Source organism: Gorilla gorilla, chromosome 15 (genome assembly GCF_029281585.2).
Source record: "Gorilla gorilla gorilla isolate KB3781 chromosome 15, NHGRI_mGorGor1-v2.1_pri, whole genome shotgun sequence".
In the NCBI taxonomy this organism is placed as follows: Eukaryota; Metazoa; Chordata; class Mammalia; order Primates; family Hominidae; genus Gorilla; species Gorilla gorilla.
This window is the reverse complement of record NC_073239.2, coordinates 120431737-120450586: the sequence shown is the minus strand read 5'-3', so window position 1 is coordinate 120450586 and position 18850 is coordinate 120431737. Positions and strand designations below refer to the sequence as shown.

At 41.3% G+C, this 18850-nt stretch overlaps 1 protein-coding gene across 22 annotated transcripts in view; it reads right to left on the bottom strand.

Moving 5' to 3' along the window:
• The window catches only part of MARK3 (microtubule affinity regulating kinase 3), a 117424-nt gene that overhangs the window by 33109 nt on the left and 65465 nt on the right, over nucleotides 1-18850 (bottom strand). For 14 of the 22 annotated variants that reach the window (XM_019009577.3, XM_019009578.4, XM_019009579.4 and 11 more), the window contains 8 exons: nucleotides 17592-17657; nucleotides 12659-12729; nucleotides 7428-7484; nucleotides 4087-4323; nucleotides 3790-3909; nucleotides 3439-3538; nucleotides 2682-2794; nucleotides 1685-1838 (listed from right to left, as the gene is read on the bottom strand). In XM_019009577.3, coding sequence (XP_018865122.1) covers nucleotides 1685-1838; nucleotides 2682-2794; nucleotides 3439-3538; nucleotides 3790-3909; nucleotides 4087-4323; nucleotides 7428-7484; nucleotides 12659-12729; nucleotides 17592-17657 — 918 coding nt within the window. The remainder of the gene's footprint in view (nucleotides 1-1684; nucleotides 1839-2681; nucleotides 2795-3438; nucleotides 3539-3789; nucleotides 3910-4086; nucleotides 4324-7427; nucleotides 7485-12658; nucleotides 12730-17591; nucleotides 17658-18850) is intronic. The other 8 variants (XM_019009580.4, XM_019009575.4, XM_063698205.1 and 5 more) reach the window with 1 other exon arrangement.

Genomic DNA, 18850 nt, shown 5'->3' with positions numbered 1-18850 from the left:
TTAGTAGAGATGGGGTTTCACCACGTTGGTCAGGCTAGTCTCGAACTCCTGACCTAGCGATCCACACGCCTCGGCCTCCCAAGGTGCTGGAATTACAGGCGTGAGCCACCACGTCCGGCCAGGAAAATTTTAAAAGGGTAAAAATCAGCCAGACCAATTACAGACTCACACGTGTAATCCAGCACTTTGGGTGGTCAAGGTGGGTGGATCACCTGAGGTCAGGAGTTCTAGACCAGCCTGGCCAACATGGTGAAATCCCGTCTCTACTAAAAATACAGTATTGGCCAGGTGTGGTGGCGTGCGCCTATGGTCCCAGCTACTTCGGAGGCTGAGGTTGCAGTGAGCGGAGATCATGCCGTTGCACTCCAGCCTGGGTAACAAGAGCGAAATTCCATCTCAAAAAATAAACAAATAAATAAGGCCAGGCTGGTGGCTCACACCTGTAATCCCATCACTTTCGGAGGCCAAGGTGAGTGGATTGCTTGAGCTCACAAGTTTAAGACCAGCATAGCCAAAATGGTGAAACCCTGTCTCTGTTAAAAATACAAAAATTAGCCGGGTGTGGTTGTGCATGCCTGTAATCCCAGCTACTCAGGAGGCTGAGGCAGGAGAATTGCTGGGACCCGGGAGGTGGAGGTTGCAGTGAGCCAAGATCATGCCACTGCATTCCAGCCTGGGCGACAGAGCCAGATTCCATCTGAAAAATAAATAAATAAATAAATAAATAAAAATAAATAAAAAGGGTAAAAATCATTTCCTCAGTTCAAGTACTTGATAGCCACAAGTGGCCAGTAGCTTCTTGACTGGAGAGCACAGATATACAAAACTGTAATCATCTCAGAAAGTTCTACTGGACAGTGCTACTCTACAAAGTAAATCCAATGCAGAGGTGAAGAGAGTGAATAGAACTACAGACTAGCAGTTCTATTCAGTTCGGTACAGCGCCCAGTTCTAGCGCTGGGCATGGTGGCTCACGCCTGTAATCCTAGCACTTTAGAAGGCTGTGGTGAGAGAATAGTTTGAACTTGGGAGTTTGAGACCAGCTTGGGCAACATAGCGAGACCCCCATCTCCATTTAAAAAAAAAAAAAAAAGGAAAACTACAGATTAAAGCAGAGGTTCTAGAAGGGCAAATGGTAAGGTTTCCACTCAACTAAGCTTTATCCAGCAAACATCTACTGAATGTATAAAGAAGATCAGAGCCTTGAAGTAATATGTAATCATGGCAGCACCTGCAGGAACACTAAGAAAAAATGCTGGCCAGGCACGGTGGCTCATGCCTGTAATCCCAGCACTCTGGGAGGCCAAGGCAGGTGGATCACTTGAGGCCAGGAGCTGAAGACCAGCCTGGCCAAATGTGGTGAAACCCCGTCTCTACTAAAAATACAAAGCTTAGCCAGGCATGGTGGTACACGCCTGTAGTTCCAGCTACTCAGGAGGCTGAGGCAGGAGAATCGCTTGAACCTGGGAGGTGGAGGTTGCAGTGAGCCAAAATCGTGCCACTCCACTCCAGCCTGGGCAACAGAGTGACACTCTGTCTCAAAAAAAAAAAAAAAAAAAAAGAGAAAGAAAGCAATGCCAAGAAAGGACATCAAGCCAGGCTCTGAGCAAGAGAATGCTTCCCAGTGCTAGGAGACCTCTTGCCTGGACTCTAAGAGAAGGCACTGGGATACTCCAAAACTTACCATGGTCACTGTAGCGTCTTTGCTTCTGGCTTGAAGAAACACTTCTCTGCACTTTGTGGTGAGGAGACTGGCCAGTACTGTTGTTGAGATCACTGCTCGGCCTAACCTTAGCAAGTGAAAGATTGCTGCTAGAACTGGAATCACTAGCATCCAGCTAAGAGAAAATGAGAAAAACAGAGCAAACCACAACACGAACCCAAATGGCTTATTAGGAAGTTAAACTTTTCATTAACACAGACCTCTCATAAACCGTTCATTCAGAGAGAGGAGGAATCACAACGTACAAAAATGACAATCCTAAACTCAAGCAAAAGTAGTTTTCTGACGGCTGGAAAGACACTAAAGGTAATGTATTTATGATTTTCTTTCCAGGCTTTCTCAAATAACTTTAAATGTTGTATTTACTTCATCTGATGCTTTAAGTCATTTCTAAGCTATTAATGACTACAGGTTAATTTATGAAAGACCAGGTTTATGACAACATCCATCTTTTTTTTTTTTTTTTTTTTTTTTTGAAACAGAGTCTCGCTCTGTCACCCAGGCTGGGGTGCAGTGGCGTGATCCTGGCTCACTGCAACCTCTGCCTCTCAGCGTCAAGCAGTTCTCTTGCCTCAGCCTCCCAAGTAGCTGGGATTACAGGCAAGCGCCAACACGCCCAGCGAATTTTTTGTTTGTTTGTTTGTTTTAGCAGAGACAGAGTTTCCCTATGTTGGCCAGTCTGGTTTCGAACTCCTGGTCTCAAGTGATCTGTCCGCCTTGGCCTCCCAAAGTGCTGGGATTACAGGCATGAGCCACCACGCCTGGCCAATATCCATCATTAAGGGTTAAGTTAAAATGGCTTATAATAGTCATAGGATTTAGATTTGCTATTTGCAGGTAAATCTAAAAAATGATGTATCAAATGTTACAAATATTCAAAAGATAAAAACTAAGAAAACAGTTTATATAAACTAATAATTACATACAGGGTATTTCAGCTCTTTCTGATTACTCTTACCTCTGAAGATTTTCTCCCCAATAACAAATATGTAGCTGTGATTTCATCATATTTCATTTTACTAAGAGATTCTTGAATTTCTTCTTGTGAATATCCCATTCCCACCATAATATCTAAAAGAAGGGCATAATACAGTTTATGTGTTTTGTTTGGGTAAGAAATCATCCTTTTTTTTTTTTTTTTTTTTTTTTTTTTTAGACAGAGTTTCGCTCTTGTTGCCCAGGCTGGAGTGCAATGGCGCGATCTCGGCTCACCGCAACCTCCACCTCCCAGATTCAAGCAATTCTCCTGCCTCAGCCTCCCGAGTAGCTGGGATTACAGGCATGAGCCACCGTGCCTGGCTAATTTTGTAGTTTTAGTAGAGATGGGGTTTCTCCATGTTGGTCAGACCGGCCTCGACCTCCCGACCTCAGGTGATCTGCCCGCCTCGGCCTCCCAAAGTGCTGGGATTACAGGCGTGAGCCACCACGCCCGGCCAGAAATCATCCTTTTGTAGGGTAAAATAATTTTCATTTGACCTAAAAGATGACATATTACATATATTTTATAACATAAATGGGCACTTGTTTCAGAGTTACTGGGTGCCATTATAGGAAACTGCAGGTAGTTACGTTTCTAAATATGACAGAACAGATAAACTGTTCATATAACTTGTGCTTAACTTTCCATTATTCACATTTTAGGCACAGACATGAGTCAAAACAGAAATATGTTACTTAGACAAAAACACATGAACATGCAGGCATGGAGTGATTACCTATTCTTTTTTGGTCTGAGATGTCTAGCTCTGGTTCAACAAATGGTTTGAGTTCATCTTCTTCATGCCCTGCATTGATCCACCTGTCCTTCATGATTTGCTAAAAAAGGTAAACTGTTCATTAGCAGAGTAAAATGAAATATTCTGATAACCGTAATATTTACAAAAATTTATTTTCAACATTTCATTGACTATCGTTCAAAGCATAAACTCAAAAAATATTTTTTAATGTTTCAATTCTTGCTTAAAAAGCCGCAGGATGTATCCAGTATGGCATACAAATCAAGCAAAGATCTAAGGTCACTCTAAAGACTCTCCAAAGTCATTGCTTGTTTCCACCTATATGATTACCTCTAGAGTGCCGCGTTTAATTGGATTTAGCACCAGGAAACGTTTGAGAAGGTTTTCACAGTCTGTAGACATGTAGAAGGGAATTCTGTATTTCCCTCTTAATACTCTCTCTCTCAGTTCCTTTGGGGAGGTACAGAGGAAAGAAAACGAGTAAGTCAACCTTTAGGTTTAGTTAACAAAACACAACAAAAAACCCCCTGAAACCCCTGCACTAATATAATGTTAAAAATATTAAGCCATGTAATATTAGGAAACTTCTTTTAGTTTAGTGAAGTACATGGGTGCAGCTTCTTATACCTTTAGGTTTTGCCCATCAAAGGGAAGTGAGCCACTGACTAGTGTGTATAAAATGACCCCCAGACTCCACACATCCACTTCTGGCCCGTCGTATTTCTTGCCCTGGAAGAGCTCAGGTGCTGCGTATGGAGGACTGCCACAAAACGTGTCGAGTTTACCGCCAACAGTAAATTCATTGCTAAAACCGAAATCTGCTATTTTAATGTTCATATCGGCATCTAACAATAGATTTTCAGCCTAGAGGGAAAACATCAAGACAAAAATGAAATTTAGCCAAAACAGAATTAGAATTATGACAGGATTAGGCATTTTAGAAAAGCTTTCTGTAATGATATGAAGTTACCTCCTAATTAATGTGAAAACATTCTTTCTAGAGAAAAAAACAGGAGACAAGTCAGAACTCTTTATTTTATAATAGTAACAATAACAAACATGAAGTACAGATTAATTCTAGCACTAATTTAAACATCAATGTCCCAAGATCAAGAAAAGCCTTGATGAGTTTTTCAATTAATAATAATAATATGGGGGCCGGGCACGGTGGCTCACACCTATGATCCCAGCACTTTGGGAGGCCGAGGTGGACGAATCTTCTGAGGCCAGGAGTTCGAGACCAGCCTGGCCAACATGGTGATACCCTGTCTTTACTAAAAATACAAAAATCAGCTGGGTGTGGTGGTACACACCTGTAATCCCAGCTACTCAGGAGGCTGAGGCAGGAGAATTGCTTGAACTCGGGAGGCAGAGGTTGCAGTGAGCCAAGATCGTGCCACTGCACTCCAGCCTGGGCGACAGAGCAATACTCTATCTCAAAACCAAAAAACAAGAATAATATGGGGCAGGGCCAGGTACAGTGGCTCACTTGAGCCCAGGAGTTCAAGACCAGCTTGGGCAGCATAGTGAGACCCTTTCTCTACAAAAGATTTTAAAAAATTAGCTGGGTATGGTGGCACACGTCTGCAATCCCAACTACTTGGAAGGCTGAGGTAGGAGGACCTCTTAAGCCTGGGAGTTTGAGGCTGCAGTGAGCTATGACTGTGCCACTGCACTCCAGCCTGGGTGACAGAGTAAAACCCTGTCTCAAAAAATAAATAACTTTTTTTAAAAAGGGGCATTTCATAAAAATGGCTAAATAGCTATAAAACGGCTGTTAATGAGGAGGGGAGAATCCTAAACCTCATTCAAGAGTCAAATCATGGCTGGGTGCGGTGGCTCACCCCTGTAATCACAGCACTTTGGGAGGCTGAGGCGGGTGGATCACCTGAGGTCAGGAGTTCGAGACCAGTCTGGCCAACATGGTGAAGCCCCATCTCTACTAAAAATACAAAAAATTAGCTGGGCATGGTGGTGGGTGCCTGTAATCCCAGCTACTTGAGAGGCTGAGGCAGGAGAATCGCTTGAACCTGCGAGGTGGAGGTTGCAGTGAGCAGAGATCGCACCACTGCACTCTAGCCAGGGCAACAAAGTGAGACTCCGTCTTAAAAAAAAAAAAAAAAAAAAAAAAAGAGACAAATCACAGTCACTTTACTTTAACAAACATTTCCTATGTGGCTACTCCACAGCAGATGCTATATTAGTGTCTGGATGGATAATGATGAACAAGACAGATAAAGCCCTACCCTCAATAGCTCACAGTTTAGAAGGGAAGAGGCAGAATGATAAGCAGCTGTCCTGAGACAAAATGCCATAACTGAAGAGGCACAGGGAGGTGTGGGTTGGCACTGAAAGGTGTAAATGGCTTCCCAGATGAAGTGAAATCAAAGCACCAGAAGGTGCATCTGACCATAATGGATGTGTTGATGAGGGGTATTTCAGGCAGAATAAAGAGTCTGAGAACCCATGTGAGACACAGTATGTTTCACACAAGAAACTGAAAGACAGTATGTGAGATAGAGATGTGTAGAGGGGGCTGGGGAGATGGTCAGGGCTTAATCACAAAAGATTGTACTTGAGAAGTTTGGGTTTTCATCGTAAGAGCAATGGGAAGCCACTGAAGAGTTGTTCAAGCAGAGAAATGACCATCTTATTTGTGTTTCCTTCAAAGACCATTCTGGGTGCAGTGTAGAAAACATACATGGGAGGAAGAGGCACTAGAAACAGAGAAGAACATGTAAGAAAGTAGTGTCGGAATCACCTATGAGATAATGGTGGTCTGGCCTTGGATAGTGTAACAGGGGCATAAAAGAGTGAGCTTAAGAGATATTTGGAACACAGCAGCAAAAGGACCTGGTGACTGAGTGGGTAGTACAGGAGAGTAAGGCACTTGAGGGACATCAGACACCTGAATGAGAAGTGAACATTCATGTTTATAGGATTTGAACCTGCTGCACCCAAGGGATGCTTATATGAAGACACCCTTCGCTCAGCTGGGTCCTGGATCCCAGAAGAGTGCTCTGGCTGTAGGAATGGATTTGGGGCCATCAGCATACAGTTGGCCACTGCTGTTGAGAGAGTGAATGTGAATGCTCTAGGGGCGGGTGCAGAGAACAAGCAAGTCAATGGCAATTATGTAAGGGGAGAGTGAAAGTGAGTGCCAAGTTAAGACACAGAATCTAGGAAATGTTTAGAGAAATATGGCTATGACAGGGAAGAGAGAAAAAGCGTGTATCTGGAAGAGGAACAGGGATGGCTTTTTAGTTAAAAAAAAAAAAAAAAGGTATATAGACTTGAGCATGTGTAAACGCTGCTGGTGAAAAGCCAGCAGAGAAGGAGAGTGAATAAACAAATGGAGAGAAAAGAGGCATCAGACAGAGCACAGCCCCCAGAGGGAATCAGGACCCAGAGCTCAGAGCAGAAGCACCCCACTTTCCTGTAACAGGAGGAAAGAAGTGATGGATGGGGGTAGGTGCTGCTAGGTTTGAGGGCCTGGTAGAAAATGAGAGTTTCTGCCTGGTGTTTCTATTTTCTCTGTGCGATACGAAACCTCATCCTATGCCAGAGTGAGGGCAGAGGCTGAGGACCTTGAAAGAGGTCTCAAACAGGCACTGCTGTTAACGGGAGAGAATACTGATGAAAGCAGCAGAAATGAATGCCGGGTGGCACTGAGGATGCTGTGGGCCTGACCATACATTTCTGGAGGCCCCCATTTGTTTGGCTGTGTGATGGCTGTCCTCCAGAGATCAACCACCAGTCACCGTAACTGAAATGTAAAATACTTTCAATAACCTTTATTTTTCTTTATTTTTAATGCTCTTTCCCATAACTTGATTAAGAGGATTCAATTACTGTGGGATTTTAAAAAATGTTAATAAGGCTAATCTACACCTCATTTGTGTAATGACCACTGAGAGAACTGCACACAAACAGACAGAGCATACACTGAGTGAGGCACTTCTACTCACCTTGAGGTCTCGATGTACGATCCGTTTCTGATGGCAGTATTGAACCGCAGATACAATCTGAATAGGAGAGACGCAGAGTCAGTCATCACTGGTGCAGATTCGTAATTAAGATGAAAATAACTTTGTTAATGTTCACACATATAGAATACTCAGTATACACTCGAATGTCCGTGTGGATTTCTAAAAACAATTTTCCTATGCCTTGAACTTTCCAGTCTGGAGAAATTCATGGGTGAGGGCAAAAACAAATAGGTGAGGACGTTCTTCCGTTTTCTACTGTTTTAACTGAAGTCTCTTTTTGGACCCTATCCGTTGACATTCCACTTATAGTGTAGTGCCAGGACCCAACAAATTGCCTAGATCTGGACGACCCTGGCTGCCCCTAGGCTCCGATGGCTCTGGTGTAACTTTTTTTTTTTTTTTTTTTTTTTAAACAGAGTCTCGTTCTGTCACCCAGGCTAGAGTGCAATGGCATGATCTTGGCTCACTGCAACCTCCCCGTCCCAGGTTCAAGCAGTTCTCCTGCCTCAGTCTCCCGAGTAGCTGGGATTACAAGTGTGCACCACCATGCCCGGCTAATTTTGTATTTTTAGTAGAGACGGGGTTTCACCACGATGGCCAGGCTGGTCTCGAACTCCTGACCTCAGGTGATCCGCCAGTCTCAGCCTCCCAAAGTGCTAGGATTACAGGCGTGAGCCACTGCGCCCGGCCTGGTGCAACCTTTCCATATCCATAGAGTCAACTCCAAACTAAACCAGCGGTTAGAGAGTTGCCCATACCCAGGTGTTAATCCAGGTTGGCTCTCTTCTGTAAGTGCCCTTCTCAGCCTGCTCCCTGCAACAGTCTTCCTTCTAACTGATGTGGATCATGGAGAGCAAAAGTTAGTTAACTTCTCTGAGGGTCAGTTTCCTCTTCCTTTATTAAAATGGAGGAATGAATGTTGCGACGTACGTGAACTATGAAAACTACTACGTGCACTATTAAGGATTCCTCCCACTTTCAGCAAATAGTATGCTTTTATTTAGTCAACTTGCAGTCATGCCTATGATTAAACAATTGTTTTACTGAAATTTCACACTTACTGGTCACTTAAAAAAAGTCTTCTAATATTAAAGCTTTATATGCTCATTGTAGAAATTTCAGGAAATACAGAAATGTCTATAGAAATATATTCCTGCATTACCACTAAGTAGAGGTAACATCTCTTGTTATTTTGCTGTACTTGCATCTAGTCTTTTCTTTGGTATTCTGCATGTATATTTAGACACATATGATTACATATACACAAAACTGAGGTTATAATAAAATTACTGTTGATTCCTCCAAATCATCATCAACTCTTAGCTGTAAGCCCCATGGACCCACCCGTGGACATAAAATCTCAGAGGGCTGTACAATATTTTGGTTCAGAATAAGCAGCAAGGAAAAGGTGAACTGGGGTTAGGATGAGATGATAACAAAAATCAGCACTTTACTAAGCAGCTTCATTATTTAAAATTAACATTCAGAATATCAGACCCACTTATAATTAACTAAAGGTACAAAAATTCCAATGCCAAAAAACGGGTTTTAGAGCATCTGTTACTTTGGATTTATCACTATTGTTCTATTCAGTCAGCATGAAAACTTGAAAAGTAAAATAGCTTTGTTTTCCCAAAACAAAGTCATAGCTTTGTCACCTAGGACACAGGTAAATTTTATCTAATCTTTTTCCTTTTCTCATTCAGAATTTATATTAGTTTTTCCTCATATTGAGATTTCTCTTACAGGTTATTTTCAAATTCTGCTTTTGAATCAGATTTGATTTCCTGCCCTTTCTCAAAGAGATCAAAGGATTTCTCTCTCTCTTTAGCTCCAAAACAGCTCAAAGCTAACCTGATGCCACAATAAGCTGAAAAGACTCAACTTGAACTTACTGCTTTTTTTGTATTCTATTACCAGGTAGAAATGGTGATTTCTAACAGATGTTATTTAGGTTAAACTATGAATGCTAGCCTAATTCACTTTCAATCATACATAAAAGAGCGTCAAATCATCAATATTACCAGCCCACCAAGAAAGCGGTAAGTAAAAAAGATGGAGCTGTGCCGGGCGCGTGGCTGACGCCTGTAATCCCAGCACTTTGGGAGGCCGAGGCGGGTGGATCACGAGGTCAGGAGACTGAGACCATCCTGGCTAACACAGTGAAATCCCGTCTCTACTAAATATACAAAAAATTAGCCGGGCGTAGTAGCAGGCATCTGTATTCCCAGCTACTCGGGAGGCTGAGGCAGAAGAATGGCGTGAACCCAGGGGGCGGAGCTTGCAGTGAGCCGAGATCGCGCCACTGCACTCCAGCCTGGGCGACAGAGCGAGACTTGTCTCAAAAAAAAAAAAAAAAAGATGGAGCTGGAAATCTATTCTTTTTCTCGGAAAAGAATGAGCTCAACCAAAAAATTAAAATGTCATAAGCAGTAACTAGGATGGGCATGGTGAAGGAAGCAGGAAGGGGAAAACCCATCTGGTGATGAATATGGAAAAGGGATCACACACAGTGTACTTTGTGTGTGGCATACCTTCCTTTTTGTCATAAATAGAAAAACTTGTTTTACTTAGTCAAAGTAATTATGACTTATAAGCTCCTAGAAAGCACAGAAATTGAGGCCAGGCACGATGGCTCACATCTGTAACCCCAGCATTTTGGGAGGCTGAGGAGGGCAGATCACTTCAGATCAGGAGTTCGAGACCAGCCTGGCCAACACTGGTGAAACCTTGTCTCTACTAAAATTATAAAAAAAAAATAAAAAATTAGCTGGGCGTGGTGTTGCACACTTGTAATCCCAGCTACTTGGGAGGCTGAGGCAGGAGAATCGCTTGAATCTGGGAGGCGGAGGTTGCAGTGAGCTGAGATCGGGCCACTGCACTCCAGCCTTGGTGACAGAGGGAGACTCCATCTCAAAAACAAAAAAACAAAGAAACCACAGCATTTGAAACAGAAAAGTGGAAACACCATTATCATGCGTATCCTTCCAAGTCTAATGGAGCTGTTTTAGGCAAATACCATGGAAGAAGGGGTCAATTCTAAATCAATTTGCTAATTGAAAAAACACATACATACAAACCATCTTTCCTAGTCCAACTAACAGGCTCCTCAAATAAAGGCTTCAGAATTTCTGCAGGGAATTTACAATAAAAATTAGAGTAATTTCCTCAAGATTTAGGTTAGTAAGCTCTTGCTGGGTGACACCAGCCCCTTCCTCATAGTCAATAAGCCATCTTCAGACATGTTTGCAAGTCAGATTCATCTGAGTAGGAAGGAATGTAAATTGTATGAAGCAAAAAAAATGTTACCTTTTAGGTGGCCAATTTATAAAAATTAAGAGTACAGTTATGGAAAGAGCCAAACACTTTTTTTCTAATAAAAATCTGAATTTCCTTTAATAGACCATACAATCAAATTATATTAGAATTGCAAAGAACTATGGAATTCATCAAGTATAATTTCTTTTTTTTTTATAGCTTTAAAAACAGGATCAGAGAAGTTAAATGATAGCCAAAGCTGATTTTTACTTTGGTTTTACTAGATTTGAATTCAAAGTACCATTAGTATTTAAGCAACAGCAAAATATAAGCAACATTTATAAGAAACTTAATAAGTCCTATCACTTACAAATGTAAACATCAGACTAAGCAAATCAAAGGAGACTTGAACTTTAATAGTCTGTCCAGCTTGACAACCCTGTATATGAATAAAACAAAATATAAAGGTTCTAAGAAAAAATGAGGCTATAATTCCATTTCAATGTAGGCCTTGTGAGAATACAGAGTTAATTTAAAAGCAGTGAAGCACTGCTCCTTTCCTTCGTCTAAATCAGGGGTTGGCAAATTATGGCCTCTGGTTACATCCGGCCCATCCCTGTTTTTGTAAATAAAGTTTTGTTGGAACACAGTCACATTCATTCATTTGGTATTGTCTACAGCTGCTTCTTTTTTTTTTTTTTTTTTTTTGAGATAGAGTCTCTGTCACCCAGGCTGAAGTGCAATGGTACGGTCTTGGCTCACTACAATTTCCGCCTCCCAGGTTCAAGCGATTCTCCTGCCTCAGCCTCCCCAGTAGCTGGGATTACAGGCACCTGCCATCATGCCCGGCTAATTTTTGTGTTTTTGTAGAGACAGGGTTTTCACCATGTTGACCAGGCTGGTCTTGAACTCCTGACACTCAGGTGATCCGCCCACCTCAGCCTCCCAAAGTACTGGGATTACAGGCATGAGCCATCGCACCCAGCCTACGACTGCTTCTAAGCTACAACAAGAGAATTAAATAGTTGCGACAGAGACAGTGTGGCCCACAAAGCCTAAAATGTTCACTATCTGGCCCTTTACAGAAGTTTGCTGATTCCCAGTCTAAATAATAGCACAATATAATGATTGCAAATCTGAGTTTTGGGGTCAGAGGGTTTGGGACTCTGAGTCTATGGCAGGTCTCCTACTTGAAAGGCAATTCTGGGACCTGCCTGGGCAATACAGCGAGACACCGTTCTCCACAATAAGGGGGAAAAAGAAAAAAAGAAAGGCAATTCTGGGCAAGTTATTTAATCTTCCCATGTTTCAGTTGTCTTATTTTTTAGCAAATGGGTATAACAGTCCTTAACTCACAAGGCGGCTGTAAGATTTACATTAATGTTGGTAAAGTACTTATCTCAGTCTGTGGCATGGTCAATAGATAACAGTAATCATTATTAATAAAGACAGGAGAGTCAAGTAACCTGTTTGCTTAAAACCTGCTTATTAAAACCCAAGTCTCTTTAAAAAGCAGAGTAAAAACAAAGCAAGAAGTAAAGTTACTAATTAACAGTTTCAGTTACACTTGGCCTTGGTTTAAATGTCAGACAAAGCTAATAATGAATTTTGGGGTTCTGATATTCTGCTTGCTAAAAACTCTGAGATGGCTTTAATTAATGTAATCACAGGTGTTTTTGAAAGGTTCTAGATTTTTAAGGCTCAATTGTAACAAGGGAAGATTAAGTATAAGACTAATGCTCCCATTACAAAGCTAGGAATAGAACCATGGCTGCCTCCAGCACAGTGCCTTAGGTATGAAAAGCACTTCATAAATTTTTGTTGAATTGAATGGCCAACCCCTGCCATCCAACAGGCCTTATAAGCATTTATGGAGGCAAACACTTGTTTGCTTCAGGGTTTAAGTGAGATAAATTATCAAATTGACATAGTAAAGACACATTAATTCATACCTGTCTAAATTTAGATCTTGCTTCTTTTTCCTTCATCCTGCCATGTGCAACCAAATAGTCAAATACTTCACCTACAGGTGAGAGAAATAAAAGTAAGTAGAAATCCTACTTCTGAGCATTAATTTTCCCATAAATTGATAATGTTTCACTTTTAGCAATGCTCTAATTTTTAAATATAAAGTTAGCCAGAAATATGTGGAATTTGAACTAAGCTGGCTTTAACTACAGGCATTTAAATTCACCAACAAAATCTTTAAGCTGAAGAAAAGCCTTAAAATTAAATTCCCTATATTTAAATTATATAACTCTTATTTTAAAGAGCGTTTTCAATAGGCTCTAATAAAAACTAAGCAATTAAAACAGAAAATTAAAATGGATGAAGTTATTTGTGGTAGAAGAGGACATCCTCACTGCAGGATTATGACAACAAAGCATTTCCTGAGTATATTCATTCATTCAACAAATATTTCCTGAATGTCTACTAACTGCAAGGCACGGTTCTAGGTAGGCTCTGGGGAGATGCAGCAGTGAACACAAGATCCTTTTCCTCATAGAGTTTACATGCTAGTTGGGGGAGGGGGCAATAAATGAATAAACATATAGTGTATCAGAGGACAGTAAGTGCTGTGGAGAAAAAGTAGGAGAGACAGACAAGTGAGCCTGTGTGTGCACACCCTTGCGTTTTGCTGACTACTTGAGGGTGTGGACAATGTAGTTATCTGCGGTAAGATTCTACAGTAATTAAGAGAAAGAGCAAGAAGGCCACAGGGCTGGAGAAGTGTGAATGAGGGGAAGAGGGTAGTTCATGAGGCTAGGAAGAGTCCTGTAGGCCGTGGTGAGGACTCTGGCTCTACTATAAGTGAGATGAGAAGCAGAGATGAAAAAAGACTGACCTCTTAAAAGGATCACTGGCTGCTAGCGGGGAAGAGGCTTCCCATGACGGGAAGGGACAGGAAGACCAAGAGGGAGATCAGTACAATAATCAAACCAATCATGAAAGTGACGGGGACTAGAGTGGGAAGCACAGTGGTGGTGAGAAGTAGGAGCTCAGGATACAATGGAGGTGAAAACAACAGAACTAGCTGATGCACGCCTAGGTGGCAGTTTACACAACATTAATTCTTTGGGGAAGAAAGGTGACACTTCAAGGAATATATTATTAGCACTGTCAACTGCTTATCAATGTAGAATAAAGAATCACCACCTCTGAAATCAATAGAAAAGAATACTAATTTAGAAAATTAGATATAAGTGTTTTCAGGAAAGAAACATGTTTACTTCATACAAATAAGGAATACCTCCATCAGCTTAGTGAAAATATTAAACTAAAATATTCTGATACTTGAAAGTCATCATGAATTACACAATTATCTGACTTTGAAACTCTTATTAACCCTAACTCTGAAAGAATAAATTTTACATAATGAATGGGCACAAATACTTTCATGTTATTACTTGATTGCATAATGCTTTTTTTTTTTTTGAGAGAGAGTTGTGCTGTTGCCCAGGCTGGAGTGCAGTGGCCCGATCTTGGCTCACTGCAACCTCTGCCTCCAACGTTCAAGCAATTCTCGTGCCTCAGCCTCCTGAGTAGCTGGGATTACAGGCGTGCGTCACCACACCCGGCTAATTTTTGTATTTTTAGTAGAGATGGGGGTTTCACCACGTTGGCCAGGCTGGTCTCGAACTCCTGGCCTCAAGTGATCTGCCTGTCTTGGCCTCCCAAAGTGCTGGGATTACAGGCGTGAGCCACCGTGCCCAGCCTGCATAATGATCTTTTAAAAGGCATTACATACTGTCAAGTTTACATGACACAATTCACTTAACTATGATGAATTATGAAGTTAAATGTCAGCTCAGTAAAGTGTCAGCATTTTCTATGTGAATGACCTATTTGCAGAAAAGCACACAATGTCAAAACAAGTGGTTAATAAGCAAAAACAACTAAACATGAGTGAATATCATATAGAAGAGTTTTCACTTAAAAAAATTAAACGATTAAGCCTACCAGCTGTTGTAGAGTAACACAGATAAAATCCAAGTCTGTTAATATAATTTTGACAGGTTTTTTTTCTAAATTTGAATTCAATATAAACCTCTTAAGAGATTTGTGGAACCATATGTCACACTCATAATTACTAAATTATAATTCAGGAGTTCAACTTTTAAACCAGGAATTCAATCCAGATCTTTTTTTCCTTATTAAAAATGTATTAACATTCAGGTTAAGCAGCTGAACTGAAAAATACTAAGGCTATTTATTAGAGATAAAAGAAGCAAGAAGCAAAGAGTGGCTCTCCTGCCTGGGCAGGAACAGGTGGCTGGATGGAAGGACACTGACAGGCCAGTTCAGAAAGCCCTTAGTTCTAGTTCAGGTCCTGAAACTAACTAGCTATGGACCCCTTGGCACAGAACAAACTTTCTGAGCTTCAGTTTCATCTGTAAAAATTAGACCGTTGCCCTAAAATTTCTAAGATTATTTTCAATTCTAAAATTCTATGAGTTTACCAAATCAAAAGGCAGCAGGCTGGGGGGTGGGGGAGATGCAATGGTGGAATGGGTGGCCAATTTAATAAAACTTTTCACAATGGCAAACACATCAACAATAAAACATATGTCCTGGAAATTGTTTTAATAAACTCAACAAAACACTGTTAAAGAGGCCAGGTGCTGTGGCTCACACCTATAATCCCAGCAATTTGGGAGGCCAAGGCAGGTGGATCACTTGAGGTCAGGAGTTCAAGACCAGCCTGGCCAATGTGGCAAAACCTTGTCTCTACTAAAATTACAAAAATTAGCCAGGTGTGGTGTGTGCCTGCAGTCCCAGCTACTCAGGAAGCTGAGGCAGGAGAATCGCTTGAACCCAGGAAGCAGAGGTTGCAGTGAGCCGAGATGGCGCCACTGCACTCCAGCCTGGGCAACAGAGTGAGACCCTGTCTCCAAAAAAAAAAACAAACAAACAAACAAAAAAAAACCCCAAGGTAATACAGAACCACCACCTTGGATTAAATGATTAAAGGCTCTTACAATGTTGCCAAGTGCACTGAGCCCTCAGAGGGGGTTCCTATGCTCACTGTGAAGCTCAGCTCAGCACATGTTACTTGCCAGGTCACATGGCCAATGAGGGCCACTGGCTGGATTCACTCCATGTCTGTCTCTCCCAGAGCCCATCCTCTTTCTACTAAACCTGGATGACTCTTAGATGTTTTTGTCTTGCCCCTATATGAGTAATCTCTGTGACCTGGGTAGCTAAAACAGATGGGAACAGAAAGCCGTGACTGACCAACAAACTAGAAAGGCTATCTGCTGTCAGAGCACTGGCGGTCCAGGCCCAGAGTGCCCACAGTGAGACTTCCCAGCCTCCATTTCCTCTGGGGTAAAAAGCCCATCGCTCACTGCCTGGCCACAGCATGGAGTCGCTGTGAAGGTCAAAAGAGATCTGGTAAGAGAAAGCACCTTGTACACTGTAGAGGCTGTACAACGTGAGGGCTATGAACATTACTCTGTGTTGTTTGCCCACAGAAAGTATTAGAACTCCATAAAGCTTTTTGGTCCTGAAATTAACCTTCCCCTCTTTCTACTACCCCTGAAGTTTTGAAAATCCCAATGCAATTCCCAAACTAGACATATATAAAGTATAAAATACACAACTAATAATGAATTAGAAGTATAAAAAAGTGGTGTCAGAGGTATGCTTACTACAACTCACTGTTTTCCACAACAGGTTTACAATCTTTTTATTTTCAATGGTAAACTCACTCAAATGAGACTATAATCCAACTTTCTACCTTCAGGTTTTGTAACATGGATCAAAGTGCTAATGATAAAATTACGATAGAGTTTAACAGAATGTGTACCCAGTAGTTTATAATTCCTAAATGCAGTCTAAATCTTATCTGTTGAGTATCTGCTGTGTGCCAGGCAGTGTGCTACAGGCAGGGGACACAAAAAGATGAACAAGAAAGCTTCTGCCCTTCACAGACAATGACACTCACGTGTGGTCGCAAACTACAAACCCAGCCCAATCTCAACCATAAAATACAAATCATTATAAAAGACAGCAGCTATAAACACGCATTTCAGAAAATGTCTACATTTTTACAAAACCATAGGCAAACAGTTACTAGTCATTAATCTTTATTTTAAGGAAACTCTAGTGATGTGTACTGTAACCATCATTTCTGGCCTTGGGGAAGACAGACACCAGCAACATTAAAATCTGGTAAAGAAAAGCATCTAAACCAAAGCACACATTTGTTTCAAACAGACTAAGCATCCATATGTTTAAATAGCCACATACTCAAGATAAACAAAATGTGGAGTGTGTGTCCCACACACACAATGGAGTATTATTCGGCCTTAAAAAGGAATGAAATTCTGACACATGCTACAGCGTGGATGAACCTTGAGGACACTATGCTGCATCAATCAGCCAGACACAAAAAGACAAATCCTGTAAAATTCCACTTGTATAAGGTTCCAAGAGTAGTCAAATTCATAGAGACAGAAAGGAGAATGGTTGCCAAGGACTGGGAGAAGGAGAAATGGAGAGTTAGTGTTTAATGGGTACAGAGTTTCGTGTTGGAAAATGAAAACATTCTGGACATGGGTGGTGGTGAGGGCAATGTGAACATGCTAATGCCACTGAACTGTGCGCCTAAAAATGATTGTAATGATAATTTTCAGTGATGCACGTTTTACCACAAAAAATATCCAGGTATTTAGATATTAACAATTAACAATGCTAATAGTGAAACACTTCATGGCAACCCCTAGAAGTGCTAAGAGTCAGCTTTTCTGACTCTCATCCTAGTGTATTATGGCTCTGGATGTTAAATGAGACCTTAATGATGACCCATATGGGCAGTATGGTTGTGTAGTTTTTTAAAAGGGAGAAAGAAAAAAAACCCAATATATATAAAAATGTTCTTACCTCCACTTGCATATTCCATGATTAGGTAGAGTGTTTTTTCAGTTTCAATGACTTCGAATAACTTCACTGGGGGAGAAGAGAGGACACAGAAGAAAAAGAGACAAATGTCTGTATGCACAAACCATGCACATATAAACTGTAACTATGAAAAGCAACCTTTTCCCTGTTAAAGATTTTAATAGCTGGCCCTCTAAAAAATGCTTTTAGGGAATATTATCAAATACCACAACAACAGAAAAGAGTCTATGAAAGCATGGAATTCCATAAAAATAATTTCTGAATGTTCAGTGTGACTTCCATATGTGCTCAGCAGTCCAGCAAGGTGTACCTGAGCTCACTTCCTCTGTCACCCTCACTGTCCTTCAGCATGTCTGTGTTGGCTAGCTGCCCTCCCAGCACCCCAGGAAAAGTGGTTAGCCTGCAGCAACTGCTCAGTTCTACTCTGCTCCAACAAATGCAAATCTAGCTGCTTATGATTATGGCTTTAAGGATGTAATTCTATTTGAGACCTTTATTGCTTGGGAAACTTATGACAACTTTCAAAGAACAAGGTTCCTTTGTTACTTTTCTGATGCCAAAGATGGAAAGAAGTAGAGGGATTATACTGCAATTAATTGAGGAGGGGGAATCTTTTTTATAAGAATCATTTTCAGTAGGTCAGGGTGATTTTCCTACAGCAGTCTTTTGTTACAGATGGAAATATTTCTATCACTGCTAATTCATAAAACCTTATTAGAAATATATACATTTTTGGCTGAGTATGGTGGCTCACACCTGTAATCCCAGCACTTTGGGAGGCTGAGGCGGGTGGATCGTTTCTGCTGAGGAGTTGGACACCACCCTTGGCAACATGGCAAAATTCCCTCTCTACAAAAAAATGCCAAAAATTAGCTGGGTGTGGCGGCATGCACCTGTAGTCCCAGCTACTCGGGAGGCTGAGGTGGGAGAATGGCCTGAGCCAGTGTGGTGGAGGTTGCAGTGACCTGAGATCATGCCACTGCACTCCAGGCTGGACAACAGAGCTAGACCCTGTCTCAAAAAAAAAAAAAAAGAATACACACACACACACACACACACACACACACACACACACACACACATTTAAAAATGAAACTGGAGTAAATCTCTGAAGCTATCAAATCACCATCGTGCATATCTACTTTATTAATATTTAAGTTTACCCAAAACTGGGGGGTATGCTAGTGTTTTATATTTCAAGCAATTTTCTGAGGCTTTAATAGAGTATCAGGCCAAACAAA